Source organism: Rattus norvegicus, chromosome 12 (genome assembly GCF_021556685.1).
Source record: "Rattus norvegicus strain SHRSP/BbbUtx chromosome 12, alternate assembly SHRSP_T2T, whole genome shotgun sequence".
NCBI lineage: Eukaryota > Metazoa > Chordata > Mammalia > Rodentia > Muridae > Rattus > Rattus norvegicus.
In genome coordinates this window covers 11,850,718-11,875,044 of record NC_141545.1, presented here as the reverse complement: position 1 = coordinate 11,875,044, position 24,327 = coordinate 11,850,718, and the positions used below count along the sequence as shown (strand labels likewise).

The following is a 24,327-nucleotide window of genomic DNA, read 5'->3' as shown; positions in this document are numbered from 1 at the left end:
GTCACTTATGGGATCTTTTACACTTTTTAGTGACTTTTATGCTTTTAAGTGACATATACGTGGTGTGTAACTGGGTCGCTTCTATTGTAAATTTTACACAAACTAGAGCTACCCAGAGAGAAGGACCATCCATTGAAGAACTGTCTTTATCAGACTGGCTTGTAGGAGTGCTGTGGACCATTTTCTTGACAGCTAACTGGTGGAGAAGAGCCTGGCCCACTGTGGGCGGCGTCCTGCCTAGGCAGGCAGACAGGCCTGGGCTGTTTAAGAAACCAGCCTGAGCAAGCTAGAGGGAGGTTTGCCCTGTGTCCCTCTATGGACACTGCATGGGTTCCAGCCCCAAGTTCTTGCCTGGGCTCCCCTGGAAGATAGCCTGTAACCCAGTAAGTCCTTTCCTCCACAAGTTGGTCCCGGTCTTGGTGTTTATCACAGCAGCAGGTAAATTCGAGCAGTATTATCTCTGTGATGTCTTTTTCTGCTCTTTTTTTTTTTTTTGAGTTACTAACAGATTTTTATTCTTTGTTTTGTATTTTGGCATATAATAACATTCTCCCTACAAGATGAGTCTAGAATATCGAGGTTTATACAGGTAGTCTTAGTTACAGTCTTAATTAGTGGTAGCTAATGAGGCCATGCCAGTCGATTTCTATTGCCCTGTAATATTCTGACTTATATGATGCTGCTGGATAGGTTGCTTCTAATTTTTCTTTCCGCATGCTTTTTTAAGGATGACTAAAAGGGTGAAATCTTTGATTTAATTAAAAATTGGAAGCCAATCTCCCTAAATGTATTTATTCCATTTGTTTGTTTTTATATTTTAAAATCATTTATTTTATGTTTATGAGTGTTTTGACCACATGCATGTCTGTGCACTATGTGTGTGCAGTACCCACAGAGGCCAGAAGAGGGCATCAGATCCCGCAGAACTGGAGTTACAGATGGCTTTGAGCTTTCATGTGGGAACTGAACCCAGGTCCTCTGCAAAAGTAATAAGTGCTCTTAACCACTGAGCCATCTCTCCAGCCCCTATTCCATGCTTAACAAAAAGCCATTTTTTTAAAACAAGATTTATTCATTTATTATATATAAGTACACTGTAGCTATCTTCAGATACACCAGAAGAGGGCATCAGATCCCATTACAGATGGTTGTGAGCCACCATGTGGTTGCTGGGAATTGAACTCATGACCTCTGGAAGAGCAGTCGGGTGCTCTTAACCACTGAGCCATCTCTCCAGCCCCAAAAGCCATTTTTATAATTGAGTCTTTGACATGTTAGTTTGTATCAGTGTTTCTTGACTTGTGGGTCAAATGACTTTTTCACAGGACTGCATATTGGATATCCTACTGAGCATATATTAGAATTCATAACAGTAGCAACATTATAGCTAAGAAGTAGCAAGGAAATAATTCTATGGTTGGGGAGTTCACCACGGCATGAGGAACTGTGTTAAAGAGTTGCAGCATTTGGAAGGTTGAGAACCACTTTTTTTTTTTATATTAATATTACAGGTAGATCAAAGAATGTTTGCTTGAGAAAGAAGACTCCCTTTTAACCTTATCCTTGTGCTCGGTATAGTGAATTTAGAATGTGTTCCTGTTCGTATAGATAAGCAAAGGAGTTAGGCCGTTTTCAGTAGGTTGCTCAGAATTTCCTTCTACAAATATTTATTGGCTTTTATTTAGCCAAAGAGCATTTCTGATTATATTTAGGACCTAGATGACTCCCTGTGGAATAAATGAACGGAACACTAGAACTGAATGGACCGATAAAACACAGTAGAATACAGTGAAAGTCAAATTAGCGTCCTTGGTCCGAAATGTTAAAGATGGCGGCCTCTGGTGGCAGGAAGGACCCCATATCAATTTGCTATAAACCTGGCTGCAGGCCACAAGTGACATCTTGCGGTCCCCTGGCTCCATGTGTTTTTATTACATTTTCAGGAGGCCTGATGTGCTTCTCCTGACAGGGACCTGAGCAGCAGTCACATGGGTTTTGGGGGTTTCCCCCGGGTAGTTGGGGGTTTGCCCTGTGTCCACTGTCAGTCAGGTCAGGAAGGCTCAGGGAGTTCTTTGAGGTGGAACTACACAGAGTCTCCTCACATCACATCAGGAAGCCAAACGGGAGCCAGGAGCAGGAGATCAAGGATAATTGTCAAAGGCCCCTTTCACCTGCTTCTGCCACCCGGCCCAACATGACCCAAAAAGTCCCACAGGGGCCCACAATAGCAGCGGCCGCTGGGACCAAGCCTTCAGAATGAGCCTGTGAAGGGCATTTCAAATTTGAACCACCATAGGCACCGGCACCACGCATGACTTTGCCTTCCCTGACACCTGCGGAAGATGGTGGGGCTAAGTGAGCATGTGTTGGGACCACCAAAACCAGAGCCAAAGGAAGTGTTTCCTTCGTGTGCATTGATTGTACCAAGCTTTTGTTATGTAATAAAATGGCTCATGCTCTTAGAATTTTGGAGGCTAAATTCCACGGTGAAGCTGTCTTCAGGGTTTACTCCTGAGGGTTGCGGGGCTGGGGTTGGGGGAGGGGAGGGATCTTCTCCTTGGCTGGCAGATAGCAGTTCCTGTGTTCTCACCCTGGCTTTGCCCTGCGTGTTTGAGTGTCCAGTTTCCCCTCCTCTATAAGGCTCATCCTGGGATAGGACCCCAGGTTAGCCGGTGGCTCTGGAAGACCGAGTTCTAAACAGGACCATGTTCTGAGGGCTACAACTCGGCATATATCTTTGGTGACAGGCACAGTTCACACCATAGCACAGTGTACAGTTGTGTTGGGACTGCTGGAAGGTCACTGGATGGAGTGATGGTTTATTTTGCAGATGTGGAAGGAGACATATAGTTTGTTATCAAAGGCATGGTTTAGTGAGGTGAGGTTTTTTTTTTTTTTTTTTTTTATATAACACCTCTAGGAAGTTTTGGACATGGCTTTAAAGGTAGAAAAGAGTTTTTGCCTCTAGAGTTATATAAATAAAAACATTTCAGGGTTGGTGAAATAGTTCAGTGGCTAAGAGCACAGGCTGCTCTTGCAGGGGACCTTGGGTTTAGTTCTTAGTGCGCATGCGGTGGCCCACAGCTGTTGCAACTCTAGTTTCAGGGGATCTGACGCCCCCTTCTGGCCTCTGTGGTTATTGCACACATGTGGTACGTATACTCCCGTGCAGGCAAAACACTCACTATATTCATATGCAGGAAAGATACCCATAAACATAAAATTTCTAAAATTGTGGAATTTTCTCTACATGTTTGAATTTCTGCCTTATAACTGTCATCTTTTGCTGATGTTCAAGTTTATTTTAGTCACTGTTAAAAAAAAAAAAACCTTGAGAAGTTTTTCTTTGTTTGTTTTAGACTTAAAAGAAATCGTGTTTGTCATCCAGAGTCAGAGTAATCCTTTTCATGCCAGGAGAGCAGAACAGCTGAGAAGAAACATCTTAAGGCAGGCTGCAAACCTGACACAGGTACGTAGAGATGCCCGGAGGGGTACCTAGGACTAATTAGGTATATATTTGAGATATTTATGGTTCTCTGAATCCATAGAAAATCAATTTTATTTAGGTGAGAATAACTCTTGGGACTCACTATGCTTCTTTAATGTTGAATATTGCTGAAGGTGTTCTCTCATGATATATATATATATATATATATATATATATATATATATATTTTTTTTTTTAAAGAAATAGGGGTAATTAACATGCAAACTTTTAGCAACATGTTCTGAGGCTGTTTTCATGAAACAACATTTTCATTAATCTTAGTGTAGTGCACCCCCTGTGAGTCTCTTAATCCGCGTTTTTCTTTTTAATTGGGTACCATTAATTGAACCTTCAATCTGATTTATAGTGTAATATCCCGGGAGGATTATGGAGAGAAAAAAATAAGCATCCTATTGACATTCGAAAGAGGTGTGAACTGCGTCCCAGCGCATTCCGCATGATGCGGCCGGCCGAGGAAGCTCTTCCTCCTTACATGTCACTCCCTTTATTTGAGGAGGACACAGGCCAAGCCTCCTCATGGGTATCCGGAGCCACAGAGAGACCCGGATTCTCTATGCCGTGTTTCCCCCATATACACACCTCTGTTATATAAGATAAAATTATTAATCAATCACACTAAGAGGCTAGCCGTATAAAGGCTGAGTGATTAGATATTGTCATGGCCACCCATTGCTGCGATGCTCTGGCTGTGAACCAGGGGGCGCCTGAAGCAGGCACTGCTGTGTGCCGGTTGTCAGCCCCGGTACCTGACATGGCTGTCAGTCAGTGGATGGGCGTTAACTGTCAGGATATGCTGGACCAAGGCCTGATGGGTGTCCTGGCAGGGCATCGAGAAGCCTAATACTTTACGTATGTCTCAGAATAGCGTGCTGTTTTATGCATGATATTTTCCATCTATTATTTTTCAATCGCATTTGACCTGGGGGAGCTGAGGCTGCAGATGAGGGCTCCGCTCTCCTGTCCATAGATGCTGTCTCCTTTTTTCTTTCTCTCCTCCTCTTTCCCATGCCTCCTTCCCCGCTTCTCTTCCTCCCCTCTTTTTCTCCCGTCTTCCACCTCCTTTCCTTCTCACTCCTTCTTCCTTCTCTTCCTCTATTTCTTCTCCTCCTTCTTCCTTTGAGACAGGGTCTCACTGTGCAGCCCTGGCTGGCTTGCAACTTGTTATGTAGACCAGGCTGGCCTACAGAGAGCTCCCCATGCCTCTGCTTCCTGAATGCTGGAATTAAAGGTGCACGTCAACATGGCTGACAGATATTTCTTCTTTGTGAAGCCCAGACATGCACGCATGCACACATGCATGCATGCACGCACGCAAAAGAGAGAGGGAGGATCCAGCAGAACAGTGGTGACCTTCCACAGTTCCTGTGTGTGTGTGCATGTATGTGTGTATGTATGTGCGTTTATGTGTATACATACCAGTGTATGTGAATATATATGTATATATGTGTACATATATGTGTGTACATATATGTTTGTATGTATATAGGTGTCTGTATATGTGTATGTATATTTGTATGTAAATGTGTATATGTATGTATGCCTATGTTTGTGTTTATATGTGTATGAATGTATGGGTGTGTCTTAGTCAGGATTTCTACTCCTGCACATACGTCACGATCAAGAAGCAAGTTGGGGAGGAAAGGGTTTATTCAGCTTACACTTCCACATTGCTGTTCATCACCAAAGGAAGTCAGGACTGGAACTCAAGCAGGGCAGGAAGCAGGAGCTGATGCAGAGGCCATGGAGGGATGTTACTCACTGGCTTGCTTCCCCTGGCTTGCTCAGTTTGCTCTCTTATAGAACCCAGGACCACCAGCCCAGGGACAGCACCACCCACAATGGGCGGGGCCCTCCCACTTGATCACTAATTGAGAAAATGCCTTAAAGCTGGAGTTCATGGAGACATTTCCTCAAGGGAGGCTCCATTCTCTGTGATAACTCCAGCTTGTGTCAAGTTGACACACAAAACCAACCAGGGTATCTGTATATATGTGGGCATGTGTGTTTATGTGTGTGCCTGAGTCTGAGTGTACATTTGGGCCTGTGCATGTGTTTGGCCAGAGGACAACCTTGGTGTAGTTTTTAGACAATCTGTCCACCCCTCTTCCTTCTTTCCTTCCTTCCTTCCTTCCTCCCTCCTTCCTACCCTCTCTTCCTCTCTGTTCCCTCTCTCCCTCCTTTCTTTCCTTCTTTTGTGATAGGATCTCTCAGTGTCCTGGAGCTCACCCAGTAGGCCCAAGAAGGCTAACCTGATTGGCCGCTGAGCCTCAGGTCCCCCCCACCCCCATTCCTAGTCTTCCTCTTAGCACCGGGGTTTCTGATGCATTCTGCTATGGTCAGCCATTACTTGGGTGCTATGGGTGTGAAGTCAGGTCCTCCTGCTGGAATGATAAGCACTTTTATACAACTCCAGGTCCAGGGGGATTTGGTGCCTTCTTGTGGCCCCTGCGGGTAACTGCATGAGTGTGCGCATACCCATTTATGTGCACACATTGACGGTATAGGGGGTGAGTGAGTGCTGCCTTCCAGATCCGGTGATTACAGGCAGGTGTCATCATACTTGGGCTCTCTGTACCCACTTGACCCATGCCTAAGCCACTCCTTCCTGGTCCCACCTCCGTATCATGTTCAAACTTGTTATATCTTGTACAAACCTTCTGCATCTTGTACAGACCTGTTGTATTCGTTTTGCTCTGTGTTATTACCCATTTATCTTCCTCCTCCACAGAAGTTGAAGGCGGAGAACAGGTTGAATCCCATTAATTTCTGATCACTCAGAACCAAGCTGTGTTTGCGTGACTTTCCCCGAGTCCCCCGAAATTCATTCTTTTTTTTTCCGGAGTGGCTTTCTTTTCTATTGTAGTAGATGTTTCTTTTATTTTAAAAGCAAGAGAAAGAATTAATTCATTTAATTTTATGTGTGTGAGTATTTTTGCCTGCACGTATGCCTGTGTACTACATGCACACAGTACGGAGGCCAGAAGAGGGCGTCACATCACCTGAAACTGGAGTTACCGATGGTTGGGAGCCCCCATGTAGGTGCTGGGAACTGAACCCTGGTCTTCTGCAAGAGGAGCCAGTGCTCTTAATTACTGAGCCATCTCTCCAGCCCACAAATGATATCACAAGTTCACAGTTCAGTCATCTCAGGTGTATTCTCACACATCTCCACAGCCCTTTTATTTAATAAAACTAATACCGAGAACCTCGTAGCCCCAAGTGGCCTCCATTTAACTTTCAGTCTCCGTATGCTATGGAATGGTCTCGAGAGGGGGAGGGCGACGATTCTTAGAGTAATCATCCTTCTGGGACTGGCTTGCTTTACTTAACTGTGTTTTTAAAGTTCCTTCATTCAAAGGGAATAGCCAGGACCTGGAGAGATGGCTCAGAGGCTAAGAGCACTGGCTGCTCTTCCAGGGGACCTGGGTTTGGTTCCTAGGATCTACATAGAGACTCGTAGACGTCTGTAACTCCATTCCTGCGGGGATTTGACACCTACTTCTGGCCTCTGTGGGCACTGCATGTATGTGATTCATAGATATACGGGCAGGCAGAACACACATACATAAAAATAAAACAAAAACAAAACCAATCAAACCCCCATAGCTGTCAGTCTTTTTGTTCAGGCCCGTGACCCCAGTCTAGTATAGCGGACATTGTCATCATCCCTAGACATCTTATTCCCTGAGTTCTGGCTGGCGTCCACCAAGGCCTCTTCATGGAACCTCTTGTCCCCGTGTATCCAATGCTTAGACAGCAGAGCGAGGCAGGATTCACCTTCACTTTTTTTGTGTCCCTGACCCTCAACCCCTGGTTGTAATGCCAATTACAGTATTAGAGACTATGTGTTCATCGATGTACTGTCTCAGGGTTTAACATTTAGAAGTGGCTCCTCTAGCCCCTTGCTTCTCTTTAGTTCTAAAGTTTATATTTAATTTTTACTGTTTTGTTTTTTTTTCCATTTACATCCTCAGTGAGTTAGGAGCCCGCCGGCCACTAGGTGGCGATATTGGTTTTACATTTAAAGAGGCGTAGTTAAGTAATGCCATTAAGTACCCCGGGGCCCCAGAGTTTAATTTCTGTGATAGTAAATAGAATCTAAAGTGATAAAGAGTCACACATCCCCCCCCCTCCGACTATAAGATCAACTGTTACTGTTACCCTGACATTTCTTCCCCGCTGGGGCTCAGCTGTGAATGCTGTCGTAGGGAGAACAGATCTGTAATGCTCAGACTTTAATTTGCTGGGGCGCGCTGGAGTGTGCTGTATGCCTCGGGCAGGTTCAAATGTGGATTAACAAGGCTTTTGTCAATCAAAAGACTGCAGAATTTGCAGCTACGCTTGGTCCTGGATCTTTTTCTCTTTACGGAGCTTTTTATCTCTCATACGGGAGTAAAGCTTTGGTCTAATTCCACGAATGGCACTTCAGAGATTTAAAAATAGTTGACGGCTAGCACCGGGTCTGTAGACGGTTCTCGAGGGGGCGGGCAGGGACGAGATACTTTGCCTTGGGACTCATGAGCGCTAGAGAAGGTCATCTGCGGAGAATTAATAGCGGAGAAGTACCAACCAAGCAAGGAAACCTCGCCATGTGAAGCAGGGACTCTCCCTAGTTGGAATCAAACTGTTTGAAGGAATTGGCATACTTTTGGGAACGCGTTGGCAGGCTGCCTCGGAGCTGTGATAGCGGAAGAGGGAAAAGCTGTTGGTCTCGCTGGCACCGTGATGGGAGCTTGCAAGGACCACAGATCAGGGGGCCTCGGTGCGACCGTGTGTACCGCGAACTGTGATGGATGGGTTTGGGGTACCCTCCTGGGGCCTGAGGATGAAGCCCTTAGCTTACAATATTAGTCTGTCTGTAGATTCGCCTTCTGAGAGCGTTCCTAAAAGTCGCCCCGTGAGGTGCAATCAGCAGTTAGCTTTTATCATTTGAATATTTATCTGATAGCTCAAAATATCTGTGCCTCCCACAGTAGCAGATTCCCAGAAACTGCTGTTTATTTATTCATCACTCCTGTCAGGTTGCACGCTTCTCTGAAGCCTGCCAAAGAAATCAAGGCACACACACAAAAAAAGAAAAGGAAACCGAAGTCGTTCTGTGATTAGCGGCTCCTCCTAGCTGCTCTCAGCGTTACCTGGGCCCATTTCGCCTCAAGGTGCTGAAACTCGGTCTTATTAAAAGCACAAACATTTTTTTTTTTCATTTTTACACTGTGAGTAAGAAACAGGCATCTGTACCAACTCTGTGAAATTTAGTAGCGTGCTCCCAGTGGCTGCAGGAGGAGGGGCGAAACCATTTTCCTGGTGTTCTAGAAGATTCCCTTGTACTGAAGCTTGACATGCAGTTAATTATGACTTTGAAATTTTTAATTTTTAGCATCGTTCTTTCTAATTAGTGGATTATCAGGTTTTACCAAGTTTTATGTTATATGCCGACTGCTGCTGTAGCCTGCCGTCGTGTGAAGAGTCATGGTGGAACCTAGAAGAGGAATATTCTAGTTCTTAATTAATGACTTAAAAGCAGATGTTCGATACTGTGCATGGCAGTCATTAGATGAAGACCGGAAGCACAGGCTACACCTGTTACTGTACCCATGTAGCCGGATTCCGTAGTTTTATTAGACCAGGTTGTTTATATGAAAAGGCGATTTTAGACAACCCACAGGCTTGTGAAAACCGTGATGTCCGTGTAACGCCATTTAAGAAGCACCACCCTATGCGGAAAGTGAGTCAGTGTTGTACCAGTTTTGCATGTACGGCTGGAGACCAGGGAGGGCTGAGACATTTGAGAAATTAGGTCACAGAGAGAGGGAAAAATCACCTGGGGGGATATGGATTTAGAACAGAGTCCTGGAAGGTGACAATGGGAATTTTCAGAAAGATATACTCTGGGATGCCCAGCGGGGGCTGGAAGTTGAGCAGTCATCCTTGTGGGGTACAGCAAACACATGCTGGGGGCAAACTAGGACCCTTTTAGGTTAGGCTGGAGGGAGAGGGAGAGGGAATGTTGGAGCAACCGGTACCATGGCTGATGAAATATGAGGTCCCGAAATTTGAGGGACATAGAAGAAAGCAGGTTTTGAAGGAATGCCATTTCTCCTACAACTAGCTAGCTTGTTTGCCTGCTCTCTCCCCCTCCCTCTCCCCCTTCCCCTCCCCTCCCTCTCCTCTTCCCTCTCCCCCTCCCACTCCCTCTGCTCCATAGATGGAGAAGTGATATGAAATGATAAAAGATGGACTCTCTAAAGAGGGTCACAGGCACAGGCGCAGGCGCAGGCGCAGGCGGTTAAGCCAAGGAAGGGCCCTGCAGAAGCGGTCCTGCCGGCAGCTCTCCTAGTCAATCAAGGCACCTGAGCTGATTTTTTAATGCCTGTTAGGACCATAGCATCTGGCTACCAGTTTGACTTTTTTTTTTTTTTTTGAACCTGGCACAATTCCTTCTCAAAGGGATAACTTATGTGAGCATTCGTCCGTTGTTTGTTACAGCTTCATTGGGATACAAAGAAAGGTGTTTTGTTTTGTTTTGTTTTGTTTTGTTTTCCGGAGCTGAGGACCGAACCCAGGGCCTTGAGCTTGCTAGGCAAGCGCTCTACCACTGAGCTAAATCCCCAACCCCGAAAGGTGTTTTTTTATTTAACCTTCGGGACTATGGAATCCAGATACCAGCTGCCCTGGAAACCGAAGGGGTTTCCACTGTGAGCTGAGTTTGAAAGAATAAAAGAAAAGGAGGCATAACGAACGCCCTATGCCCTCATGTTTAGTACTTTCCAGTCAAACAAGGATCCAGGCACCTTCTGTAGAGACTATGTTGAGAATATTCATTACATTTAGCACAAGGAAAAGGTCACTGTAGATGGGGGTCAAGGAGTTTACTGTAGGAGGACAGGGCGGGGCCGGGGAGGAGCAGAGGGTGGAGCTTAGAATAAAGCTGCAGAGTATCGAGTTAGACTTCCATTTCTCCAGGCAACCTCCCAACAAAGAACACACCTGCTATTGTGAGACGCTCGATCTGGGTCTGGGTCGGGGACCGATGATTTTTCTCTCAGCCACAGTGGAGCCGTGCCAGCCGCTTCAGAACCCTCTCCCCTCACTCCTACCCACACAGCTTCCGATTTCCTTGCCTTCTATTGTGGGGAGACTCTAGGCCTTATTTCAAACCTGGCAGAGCCCTAGCCTTGCCAATAAATTATTCCTTTGCTTGTTCACAGAAAGTTTTGGAAATTGCCATTTTTTTTCCTTCTTCTGGGGCTGAGGTAGTCAGGCCTTGTCTCATTAGATTAAAACAACCCCATCTCCATAAAACAGGCTGGCACAGTCTGGCTCCAAGAAGCTGGAGAAAGATGGCCTCGCACGTCCTAATTTTAGAAATTTATTTTATTGGCAAGGAGACAGTGTGAGGTACTTCATTAGAAGGTTAGTGTTGAGAATCCACAGTGCCCTTCTGTTGCTGAGGGTTGGTTTCGGGCTTTTTGTTTGTTTTTGTTTTGTTTTGTTTTTTTGACACAGCCTTACTGTGTCATCCCTGGCTGGGCTGAAACTCACTGTGTAGACCTCAGACTCAGAGATCCACCCACGTTTGCCTCCAGAGCACTGGGATTAAAGGCGTGGATCACCACCCCCAGCTCTCATTAGCTTTTTGATGTTACTAGCGCCATACTTTGGTTTTGAGGTGGAAACAGGTGGGCACTTAATCACTCAAAACCCTTTCTTTTGGGTAGAGGTTGGTGCTAATGAGATGTTCACCATATAAGGTGTTTTTTTATTTTTATGAAACTGGAGACTTTATTATACTGCTGCTGAGTGAGAAGTCATTCATCCGTTCATTTGCTGCAACCTATTAGTATCCAGTTTATGAATATCTATTAATATTTATTTTGCACAATTATATGCTAATAATAATGTATTATAATATAATATACAACAGCATTGAAATATAATATATAATGTATTGTAATATAATGAATAGTAAATGTCATTATTAATCAGTGTTTTTGCAAGTACCTGGGCAAAATATCCCAGGAGAAAATAGCTTTTTTTAAAGATTTATTTATTATATATAAGTCCATTGTAGCTGTCTTCAGACACACCAGAAGAGGGTATCGGATCCCATTACAGATGGTCATGAGTCACCATGGGGTTGCTGGGAATTGAACTCAGGACCTCTGGAAAAGCAGCCCGTGCTCTTAACCACTGAGCCATTCCTCCAGCCCAGATATATATATATATATATATATATATATATATATATATATATATATATATATATATATATAATTTCACTAAAGAACCATTTCTTTACACAACTAGAATTCTTTTTTTTTTTTCTTCATTTTTTTTTTTTTCAGAGCTGGGGACCGAACCCAGGGCCTTGCGCTTGCTAGGCAAGCGCTCTACCACTGAGCTACATCCCCAACCCCCACAACTAGAATTCTTAAACATATCCTTTGTTTACTCATTTTTGTGTTTGTGACTGATGCGTGCGTGCTGCACTGTGCACGAGGGGCAACTGCTGGAGTCAGTTCTCTCCTTCCGTTGTGTGGGTCCCGGGGATTGAACTCAGGTCATCAAGCTTGCTGCAAGCCCCTCTCCCTCCTGAGCCATCTCAGCAGCCCAGAAACATCTCTTCTACACACACCTTTACCTAGTGCGTTGGCTGCAGCACAGGAAATAGGACATTGTGACTCAAGGCGGGGGTTGCGTGCCTGAGAAGCCATCCTGTGCACGTTTGTTAATTGTTTTGGCTGGCCAGCACTGGAAGTATTCACAGACACCTGTCCTGTGTGAGTCTGCAGAAACTTGGGGCTTGGTCATTGTTCTTATTTGCCTTCTGTTGCTGTGATTAAATACTGTGAAAACAGCCTAGGAGAAGGCAGGGTTTCTTTGACTTGTGTTTCATAGTCCATCAGGAGGAGGACCCGTGGAGGAGCACTTTCTGTTAGCTCGTGCAGTCTGTTTCCTTATACAACCCAAACCCACCTGTCTAGGGTTGTTGCTGCCCACAGTGGACTGGCTCCTCCCACATCAATCCTTTATCAAGACGGTCTCTTACAGACAAGACCATAGGACAGTCTGATCTGGTGCATCCCTCCATGGAGACCCTGCCTCTCCCGGGGGACTCAAGGCTATGTCAAATTGTCAGCTGAAGCTAATGAGAAAAGTCACGAAGGAAGCAGGTGGCAGATGCCCCGCTTGAAAGCGTGCAAGATGCAGCACGGGCAGCAGAGTGTTGTGTGGAATTTAGAGTCAGGAACCTGAGGAAGAAGGTTGTTTTAGGGCTCTATTCTCTAGAGTTAACATCGGTGTCAGTGTCAGTGGAGACTAGGGGGGCGGGGGGGGGGAACAAATGAGATGAGGTTTGAGCGAATGAAGAAAAGTGGTGCTGCTCTGAGCTAAGGGGCTGAGCTGTGTTTGGGAAAGTGCCGGGTAAGGGACCAGAGAGAGAGTGCATAGGGCCAGGGCTAGGGGGCGGAGACAGTTGGGAACTCAGTTGCAATCATGGGTGACATTTACTGGGTGGATGTCACCGTCACTTTTACTCTGAGGCCTTGTGCACGATGCTCTGTTTGCAGACATGAGTTGGTCACATTTTGCAGAGAGGCGAGCGGTTTGCCTGTACCATCTCCAGTGGGACCAGGCCAGAGGCCCATAGGCAGGTCCATGATTCTCTCAGGCCGCTGTCCCTTTACTTTGGCGTTGTGACTTCATAGCACAGGTCCTTGCTGTTCTCCTGTAGATCCAGTTATGGGTGGCCTGACTCTCATGGGAAATGAGAGACTGGAGCAGACAGGGGCTCCGTTGCTCTCTGGGGTTCTTGCTTATATTCCTGTGGTCAGACCCAGTGTGTGTTTGTGACCATTCTGTGCTGTGGTAAAATACCATAACCAAAGCACCTTTTGAAAGAAGGGGATCTTATGGGCAGGCATATGATTGTGGAGGGTTGAGGCCATGTTGGTGAGACAGCGTGGCAGCAGGCTGAGAGCTCACATCTTGAAGTACAAGTACAAAGAAGAGGAGGGAGGAGGGGAGGGAGGGAGGAGGGAAGGGAGGGGAGGAGGAGGGAAGGGAGGAGGGAGGGTAGGAGGGAAGGAGGGGAGGGTGGATTGAGGGAAAGAGTGTGTGAGGGAGGAGGGAAGGGAGGGCAGTCTGAGGGAAAGAGGGAGGGAGGGAGGGAGGGGGAACAGAGAGACTGAGTAATGGAGGGAAGGAAGGGTGGGTGGATCGAGAATAAGAAGTGGGGTCGGGAGGTAGAAAGAGATAAGAGGACAAGAAAACACCGGGAAGGGCTGGAGATTTTGAAACCCCAAAGCTTGCCTCTAGTGACATACTAAGGCCAATCTAGACGTCCCAAACATCACCACCACCAACTGGCAACCCAGTATTAGATATGTGAATTCTCAGGGAACATTCCCATCTCATTCAAACCATTGTGCCGGTGCATAGGAGATGCTAAAAATAGACTGTAAAAACCAACGACAATGTGGATAGTTATTAAATGCATGTCGTGCAGTAACTGACTTATCCCCCCCACCCCTCCCACCTCCCACTATTGTATTAGCTCACTACAGGGAAAACAGGCTCACTAGTTCAGGGATTGTACTGAAGGTCACTGGGGCTCAGGGGGGAAAAAAAAGCTAAGATTCAGATGGGAATACTTGGCCTCCAGAAGTCAGGGCTTTAAACACCAGGGTTTACTGCTTTTATGAGAAAACGATTAGTTAAAATATATATGTGCTATAAAAATATATTTAGTAGTTCAGTTCAAAGCACATTGCTTATAAATAAAATTTATAATGCTGTAATGCATTTTCTTTTGAGAAAAACAGTTAACGGTTAAGACAGGTATATGGAATATGTGCATATAATATTTATACACACACATACACGTACTTGGGTTCTTGGAAGGAATATTAATATAATATCACTCATAGTAGTCTGACCTATAAGTGAGTACTGTATTTTAAAGGTTATTAATCTGTCTCATATATGTTCCAAGAAGCACATCACACAGCCCTATTATGACAATAAATACATGTCTTTTGCAGAAGGAGTTATAATAATAAGCAGATGTGATTTTTATTTTGGCTTCTTTTCAAGACAGGGTTTCTCTGCGTAGCCCTGACTGTCCGGGAATTCTCTCTGTAGACCAGGCTGGCCTTGAATTCACAGAGCTCTACCTCCCACGTTCTGGGATCAAAGGTGCTTGCCACCACGCTCACCTGGTGTGGATTTTCATTATAGTTTACATTGACCTAACGGCTCAGTTCAGTGCCCAAGGGCTACACAAGATCTGTAAACGTCTTGATGTTGCTCTCTGATCTAGCACGTGGTGCTGCATAGTGGGGTGAGGAGACCCTAAGGCCCCATTCTTCAAAGCCTAGTTTAGAAGATGAAGGTGAGGGCAAATCACAATGACAGGAATATCTATGGACAAAGAGAGACCGGGGTGGGGGCTGGAGAGGTGGCTCAGTGGTTAGAGCACTGGCTGCTCTTGCAGAGGATCCCGGTTCAGTTCCCAGCAGCCACGTGGTGGCTCACAGCCATCTGTAACTCTGGTTCTGGAAATCCAAGGCCCTCTTCTGGTCTCTGAAGGCTTTTGCAAGCATTTATACATGTAGGCACACATGCATACAGTAGACCTCTGAAAGGAGAGACGATTAGCAATTGAATTAAGTCATTGAACGTTTTTCCAGACAGAGGCAGAAGGATGAGAATTATTTACAAATTAAATATTCACTGCTTTGGTGTGTGTTCATATACTAGCCTCTTCATTTATCCAGTTAATATCTCCAGACATCGAGTCTTCATGGTTCTCCTTTGTGTTAACATTCAAAGAGATCGATGGAGTCATGGAGGAGGGAAGGAGGGGGAGGGGGAGGAGGGGGAGATAGAGGAAAAGGAAGTAAAGGTGGGCAAAGTGGGCTCTGATTCAAACTCAGGGGTCACGCTGACAGGGTAAGGGTACTGTGATCAACCTTTGGGGTCCCCAAACCCTTTCATTTACCCACCTTTGAGCAGCTGCGTTTCTAATCCCTTCATGCGATACAGCATTTTCCTTTTCTTCTTGATTTTGTGTTTGGAAATTCTCTCTCCCTCTCTCCCTTTCCCTCCCGCTCCTCTTCCTCCTCTTCCTTTTCCTTCCCCTCCGATTATATCTTCTCTCCGCTTGGTACTCACTGTGTAGCTCAGGCTTGAATTGGTAGCAATCCTCCTGCCTCAACTTTTCATGAGCTAGAATTGCAGGCATAGGTCACTAGTGGCTGTCAACAATGGATTTTCTTTGTGAGTGCATGTGCATGCTTGTGCGTGCGTGCGTGCGTGCGTGTGTGTGTGCGCGCGCGCTCGTGAGCGCACATTTCTGGGTACATGCACCTCTGTAGGCCCGAGGAGGTGGTGAGGTACCGGCCCTCTCACACTCTGTTTTACTCCTCGGAGACATGGTCTTCCACTGACCCTGGAGCTAGCTGTTTCTTCTGCTAGGTTGGCTAGGCAGCAGACTCCAGGGGTCCTCTTGTCTTTGCTCTCCACATCAGGCGGGTGGGGGGGAGGCATGCACAGCCATGCAGGGCTTTTGTCTGTGTGCAGGGGTCCAAGCTCAGATTCTCATGCACGCTCGGTGAGAGCCCTAACCCACTAAGCCCAGCATCTTTTTTTTTTTTTCTATTTCTTTTTTAAATTTTACTTTTCAGTGCTGAGGAACAAATCCAGGGTTCTGCTAGGTGAGCGGCCCACCCCTCGGCTGCATCTCTGGTTAAAAAAAAAAAAAAAGAAGAAGAAGCCGCCTGTTTGTTATACCAGATAGTGCTGGTGCGCACCTCTAACCCCAGCACTCAGGGGGCGGGGGCGGGAGCGGGGGCGGGGGCGGGGGCAGGGGCAGGGGCAGGGGCAGGGGCATCCCTGTGAGTTGGAAGCCAGCCTGGTCTACAAAGCGATTTCCAGGACAGTCAAGGCTACACAGAGAAACCGTACCTCAAAAAACCAAAACGAAAACAACAACAAAACACTTTAAAAGTAGCAGCAACAACAAAGCACCCCAAACATTTGTTTGTGTGTAAAGGAGTCATAGAGCTGGTGACGTAGCACCTTTGAAGGTGGTCTAAATCTTTTTGATGATGAATTAAACATAAATAATTTGATAGAATATCTTACTGTGGCCTTTTAAAACAGTTCATTTTATTTATTATCACTGTACCTGCATTGTGTGTGTGTGTGTGTGTGTGCGGTGTGTGTGTGTATGTATGTGCATGTGTGTGTGTATGTATGTATGTGCATGTGTGTGTGTGTGTGTGTGTGCCTTTAGTTCTCTCCTACCTTTATGTGGGTTCTGGGGATTGAACTCTGATTGTCAGGTTTCAGCAGCAATCACCTTTACCCACTGAACCCTCTTATCAGCCCCTATTGTGACTTTTAATAATCTGGACATGGTATACATCTGAGCATGTGATAAGAATAAAAACTCTTAGGCATTCTGTCCAGACTAGATGAACATGTCTTTATAATTAAGGTGAACTTGGCCTGCTCTACCTCAGTGAAGACAGTCTCTGAGTGCCTGTCACTTTTGAGCGCACATTCGGGGACTGTAATCAACAAGATACGTGTTTATTAAATACTTAGAAACACAGAGGCACAAAACAAAGACAGAAACCTGGCCCTTCTCATAGTCACAGTAGAAGCAGCTAGGAGACATGTCAAACAATTTAGCGAACGGAAAACAATGAAGTCAGGAATAGGTTTAGTCTCCTGTTAGTCCTTTCAGTCTATTTCAGAGGGAGATTCGACTCTTTTTTTTTTTTTCTGCCTAAACCCCTCTTGTATTTGTATTGTGGTAGATGTCATTCATAAACTGGTGTCTAGGCTCTGCCAGCAAAGTATTCTTGCTGTTGGCATGGAAGCCTGGTGCTACCTGCTGATGTCATACATGTCCGGCAACAGCAATGTGAAATATGAATTCACAAGTAAAAATTTGTGGAGCATCCCTCTCCTCTTGTGTTGGTTTGAATGAAAGTGACCTCCAGGGCTCATATGTTTGAACACTTGGTCCCCAGTTGGTGGAACTGTTAGGGAAGGATTAGGAGGCTTGTTGGTTTGTCACTGAGGGTGGCCTTGAGGATTCAAAAGCCCACTCCATTCCCAGTTAGCGTTTTGTCTCAAGATGTGAACTATGAATTACTGCCCTGCAGTCAGGCCTGCATGCCAACTGCCATGCTCCCCACCATGGTTGTGGTGGACTCTTTGATACTCATAAGCCCCCCCCCCAAATACTTTATTCTATACGTAACCTTGGTAATAATGTCTTATCATGATAGAAAAGCAACAAAGATAGAAGTTGGTACCAGGAGTGGGGTTTGAACCCACAGACATCTATACTGGGTGCATAAGCACAAAGAAAGCATTTTCTTTTATAAGTTACCTTGGTCATGGTCTTATCACAGCCATAGAAGAGGAGAACACCCCTCCGTTTAAAGGAAAAACAATTATCATCCTGTTGCAACTTTACTGAAGGCTTTTGGAAGCATGCAGCTTATCATTCTGATGTTGCAAAACAAACTGTCACTTTCTGGTTGCTTCAGTCTTTGCTTACATAAGAAGTTACTTTATTAGAGGACTAAGACCAGATTCTCCCTTTGACCCAAAGGTGTTTCCACTGGGGTAGTACTTTTATCATGATGTTAATGGCTGCTTGGTGATTCATTAGCACTTGCTTTCCATCTCAAGATTTTAACAGTATTTGCTATGTGTCTTCTTTGTTCACATTAACATTCAAATATGATTATTTCTATATTATGTAAATATCAATTTCATTAGTTTACATGTGTTTTTGCTCTTATATAATCATTCATGAATATATATGATTATGTATATACATTACAAATTTTAAAATTTGTACATAATTCGGAAGCAACAGTGGGGAGACTGAATTATTGATCTCGTTCTCTCTTAGATCATTAATTCAGCCTTTAGGCTGGCTTTATTCTGAGCAGGTCACATTGTTTGTCTGATCTAACTATTGAATATTTACAAATTTGCACATAAAAATTGGAACAAATACCACATAGAAGGAAATGAGGAGGGAGTTGATATCCAGCAGAATCAATTTGTATTAAAACCCACCTATAGTCAATAATTAATGTATATATACTGGAATAGTGGTATGGAATCAAAATTATTTGAGACCCTGTGTCTCAAATGTAGCATATGTTGGTGGTGTCTTGGTGAGTGTAGCTTCCCTCACAGCATCTCAGATGTTTAGGAATTCATTATTAAATTCTTGGTTAGCAGTCACCATGATCTCATTTTCTAGCTAATACACGATAGGAGACACAGCAATGTGTGTTGGAGGAAAAAGGCTCAAGTGTATGTGAAATGAAAATCCGACTTTTGGCTCTCCCAGCAACTTGAAATATAGCACAGAGCAGTGAAATTTCAAGCAAATGTGCACAGCCTGGAGATCTCTGTGCTTTGTCTGTATCTCTGTAGCCACAGTGCTTTATTTTAAGGCTCTTTTGCTTCCTTCCATGTTTATTGATTGTAAGACCTTTCAGGAAGCCATTCCTATTGCCTGAGTAGTTAAGGATGATACTTCTAGGATCTGGACTTGGGGAGTTGTTTCTATGGGGCAAAACACCTTTACAGATATTTTTGGGTACTTTAAATAAAAATTTAGCTCATGAGATAGAGAATACTGTTCAGACCACAGGGTTTCACAGAACACGTTTTGCTTACATGTGTGTACAAGTTTTGTTTGTGCCTCTTGAGTTATTCCTGATAAGCAAACCCAGGGTCTTCCCTCCCCAATTACATTCACAAATCTCTAATTAGCTCTTCACATAGGCCATGAGCATCTGTGGGGGAGGGGTGGGGTTTGCAGTGGGCATGGAGGTTGAGTTCTGCTGAGAAACTTCAGTGCAGTGGCCTCGGGGCAACCTGGGAAACACAGTGGTGTTAACAACAGTGCCAAAGGATAGCTCCTTGACTTTCAGACAGCAGTGCCAAGGACATCATATGGACAGCAGTGCCTTTCTGCATTTTTTAGAAGGTTTTTTTTAATGCTTACTTTACCTCTTTGACCATTACGTTTTTCAGGATCTCCCCAGAGTCCTCCTTCTCCATCAGTTGGCGAAGCAGGAAGGTGCTTGGACCATCCTTCCCTTGTTACCGCAGTAGGTACCTTTAACTTGTACTTCTTAGGAAGGTTTTTTTTTTTTTTTTTTTTTTTTTTTTTTTTTTGGTTCTTTTTTTCGGAGCTGGGGACCGAACCCAGGGCCTTGCGCTTCCTAGGTAAGCGCTCTACCACTGAGCTAAATCCCCAGCCCCAGGAAGGTTTTTCAAATGATTAAGAGGTTGTATGTTTCTTGAGATGGTAAATGGATGGAATTTGAGTTTTATATTTTGTGACTACTGTATGAACTAGCTTTTTTTCATGACTGGTTCTTAATTATACTTAGTTTTTGCTTACCTTTAAAAAATGATTTAGTTTAGTTTATCGGTATGAATGTTTGCTTGTGTATGGGCACTACCTGCATGCAGTACTCACAGAGGTCAGAGGAAGGCATTGGATACCCTGGAAGTGGTCGTGAACTGCTATGTGGGTGTTGGGAACCAAAGCCAGGTCCTCTGCAAGAGCAGCCAGTGCCCTAACCACTGAGCCTTCTCTCCACCCCCAAAGTTTTTATTTTTATTTTTAGGTGTGTTTCTTTCTTAAATGGCAAACTGCTTCAAACTTGCATTTGAAATTGTTCTTGTAAACAGTTGTTATTATGGGCAGGATGAATTAGGAGAGCTCACCATCTAGAGACTGGTAGTCCCTGCTTTCTTCTTGATGCTGAGATACACGGTGGGGATATGTGGTGTGCAGCACAGACACCGTGCTTTCTACCATCTCCCATCTCCTAGATACTGGCTTAAACCTCCCTGCAAAGCCTGCATCATATGGAATATATACCAGGAATCTGTGTGCCATAACTCATTTCTTCCCATCAGGTTTTCGGTAACGTACAGCAAGAATTCAGCGTGGATTTTCTTCTGTGAAGAAGAGACGAGAATACAAATCCCCAGACTCCTAGAAACGCTCAGACGATATGACCCATCTAAGGTGTGTATGACTTCAAAACCATGCTTTCACTTGGGGGACAATAATTCAGAGAAAACTCGATTTTCAGTAAGAGATATTTGAAGTAATAGCTTGAGTTTTAAAAGCGGTGTGGTAAAATTCTCTGAAGTTTGCGGCTCACAGAGAACATGCAATAAGCCATTCTCTGTGAAAAAAGTCTATTTATTCGAGGTGACAACACAAGGAAGTGAAAACCATGGCAAAAGCAGCAGCAGCAGGAGCAGCAGGAGTAGCAGCAGCAGCAGGGGCAGGGGCAGCAGCAGGGGCAGCAGCAGGGGCAGCAGCAGCAGCAGCAGGAGCAGCAGCAGCAGCAGCAGAAGCAGCAGCACCTTTAGGGTCATTGACCAATTTTCTACAGGAATAAAATTAAATTGGCTGGTTTTCCTCATCAGAAAGGGGCACATACAGAACGCACAAAAGGATTTTTATTTATTTATGTGTTGTTTTATCTTACACGCGGTGATGTTTTGCATGCATGCATGTGCTTTTGTGACTAGTGTTGGGGAATACAGGCTGTGTGCTGGTGCAGGCAACACTCATCAACAGACAGCTTTTGTAGGCAGCACGGTCCACCGGTGTAAGAAGCCCACTGCTTTCGATGGTGTTAAGTGTCAGGAGCATCCGTTGTGGCTTCCTTCCATTTTCTGAGAAGCCAGAGACATAACTGGATGGGGAGTCCCTTAGGTAGGAGAGGGGATAGAAAGGCCTTTCGCCCAGTCCTCCCAGACGATGCCGGCCCCAGTTATGAAACTCGTTGCTGTGTTTTGTGTAAACCATTGGTGAGGCTTTTACGTTTCCTCCTGACTTGTGGAAGATCCCTAAATCTTTTCCTTTCCAATGTTGGGGTTGCGACCTCTTTCCCAGTGTCTGCTTCACCTGGAGATTCTTGCCTCATGACCCGTGGTGGTTCCAACTCTGTAGGGGAGATGGTGACTCACGGTGGCTTCTTAACGGAATCGGGATGATAAATGGAGAAGTTCGAAGTGGGTTCATGAGAGGCAAGTTCAGACGGGAGGCGAAAGGAGACGCTTGCTTTTCCTTCCCGAACTCTGCTGTATGGAGAAAATGCTTTATTTCTTTGGAAAGTAGCGTGATGGAATATAGATGACACAATGTTCAAACCAGCGGGGCTTTTTTCCCCCTCTACTGTTGGGAATCTTAGGAGAAAAAGAAGGTCAGAATTGACACCAAGAAAGAATCACTGCGCCACGCATTGGGAACTGACTGGGCGTTTTGATTTCGATCCTCCCCTCCTCAGCGTCTCCCCGGCATCTGTGCAAACGCAAACTTAGGTCCTTGTTCAGTGCTCTGAATGTGTATGTTTAATAGTCGTTGAAGAAATTGATCTCGGTTCAAATGCCTTCTTAGCTGGTTTCCGAAAATCCCCTACGATCTCGTTTGAGCTCTTCCACCCCATAGTGTGCCTTTAACATCTGTATAGCTGGTAAGGCATATTAACTTTGATTTATTTTTAGTAGCAATGAGGCATGGTGCTGGTTACGAGTAGTCCTTGTAGAATATCACTGGTTATTTTCCCAGTTTTATCTTTTATTGTTGTTCTTTCCACAGAGCCACTAAGAAAGCCACTAGTTAGGAGGGAAGATATTTGGCTCTTTCCACAGAGTCTCCATTGAGTCCTTCCTTAAAATAGTTTATGACCTCAGTAAAATATTAATAGGCAGTCCTGTGTGCTTTATAATATCTGGACAGCGTGATTAGGAGATAAAATATGACGATGTTTTGCGTAAAACAGTGCTGGCACGGATGGTTCAGGTGGTGAGAGCTCTGTGAGAAGGGATAGGGGTGGGGGCAAGGTTGGGAAATCCTGAGAATGGGGCTTCCGGGTCTGGGATCGGCTCTTCCCGTCCCTCCTTCTGTTGTGGTTTCCTGACACCTTCCAGCAGCTCTACGTGTTTTTCTTGTGTTTGTTTTTCCTTGGTGGCTGTGGAGGTCTGAGCCAGGCCGTCCTGGAGTGGCTGGGTGGGGATGCTTTTCACTGCACTTTGACCACAGATAATATTCCTCTAGTCTGAGAAGCCCAATCCCGGCCATTTGCCTCTTTTCTGATCAGGTTCCCCACACCTACTGTGTACCAGGCACATGGGACTTCCTTATTATTGATGATTTTAGTTCCTCCACACCGGGGACTTCGCACAATCTCACTGACTGTTCTTCTTCAGATTTTTCCCCCACTGTGAGCGTCTTGGTGTTATTTCACCGCTGTTGTTCGTCTTTAGAGGGTTCTCTCTCTTTCCCGCGCAGGCTCCGCCCACCCTAACCCCAGGTCGGTTGCTGTACCTCCTTTAGTTTCTGTCGCCTCTCAATTGTACATGCTGTGTCCCTGATGGTTGTCGGCCCTTGATAAATATTGAGTGAAGAATGAGCGAGTGGATGAATATTAATCTGGAAGGAAGTTCTCAAAGTTTAAAACCTCCCTGCCTGGAGCTGGAGAGATGGCTCGGGTTAAGAGCGCTCGCTGGCTGCTCTCACAAAGGACCCATGTTTGAACCCCAGCACCCACGTGATGACTTACAGGCATCTGTAACTCTTAATTCCAAGAGGTCCGATGCCCTCTTCTGACCACTGTGTGCATGTGGTGCAATGCCAGCCAAGTGGGCAAAAGCTTCATCCACATAAAATTAAATAATTAAGTCTTTCATAAAACACTCTATGGCTTCCCTTGCCGTAATATTCTTATGTGGACTATTCTATAAAATACCACTCAGGCTGGAGACAGGGGTGAAGTCACCTGTAGTCGTCACGCCTCACCGTCTAAGTTTAACGCTAGGACACACAATTGTTCTCTTGCTTGCACACAGGCTGCACATACACAGGCTGCGCACACATACATATACACTCTAAATAATTGCACAGTTTAAAATTAAGAAAAATTCCTTTATTTATGGCACAGATCTGCACATAAAAAAGCTTAGGCAATATGAAAATTAAAAAGATTCTTATATTTGTGATCTAATGATAGCTAGTATTTTGTTCACACCAATAATCCGATCTTGAATTACTTCTTAACTACAAAGATTGTGATAGATTTATTACCAGACTCGTGTTAATTATATTTTCATTTGGAGTCTACAGAAGCATAATTTATGTTAACTTTGTCTCCCAAGGTATTTAGTTGACTAGTTCTGCTTCTGCAGCCTTGCATCTGGCCTTACAACTAAGCGGCTTTTCAAGAATTATATTTTTTATTTAACAGGAATGGTTTTTGGGAAAAGCACTGTACGACGAAGAATCCACGATCATTCACCATTACGCCTTCTCTGAGAACCCGACTGTCTTTAAATATCCGGACTTCGCTGCTGGCTGGGCCCTTAGCATCCCGCTTGTGAGCAAGTAAGAATTCAGTAGACGCTTTGGGGAGCGTGTGTTATTTCACTGACTTTGGCACCTGATGGTTCTCATAGGTTCTCGGATGAGTCTTCAGCCAGAGGTGTCTCGAAGGAGTGGGAAAAAGTGACAGAGAGATAGACAGGGCGCTCTAGCCTTAGCACGGTCCCTGACAAAGCCCTATAGACAGACCCTTCCCTTCTTTCTATTTCCTAGAAGTTTCTGGCAAAGTAAAGTGACTAGTAAGTCCTGAGGGAGGAGACCAAAGGGACAGAGAACTTGGAGGAATCATGACCGTCCTGTGGGGATCTCTTTCACCACCATGTACCTTTGATCACCAGTAACAACAAGAACAAGAAAGACTCAG

The 24,327-nt window shown here is 44.9% G+C and overlaps 1 protein-coding gene across 2 annotated transcripts in view; it reads left to right on the top strand.

Annotated features, from left to right (window-relative positions):
* Nucleotides 1-24,327, top strand: part of B3glct (beta 3-glucosyltransferase) — an 83,601-nt gene that overhangs the window by 24,766 nt on the left and 34,508 nt on the right. For both annotated transcript variants that reach the window (XR_015634139.1, NM_001398955.1), the window contains 4 exon segments: nucleotides 3,360-3,469; nucleotides 19,589-19,665; nucleotides 20,486-20,597; nucleotides 23,830-23,966. Coding sequence is in view for 1 of the 2 variants with exons in the window: in NM_001398955.1 (NP_001385884.1) it covers nucleotides 3,360-3,469; nucleotides 19,589-19,665; nucleotides 20,486-20,597; nucleotides 23,830-23,966 (436 nt within the window). In the remaining variant the exon portion in view is untranslated.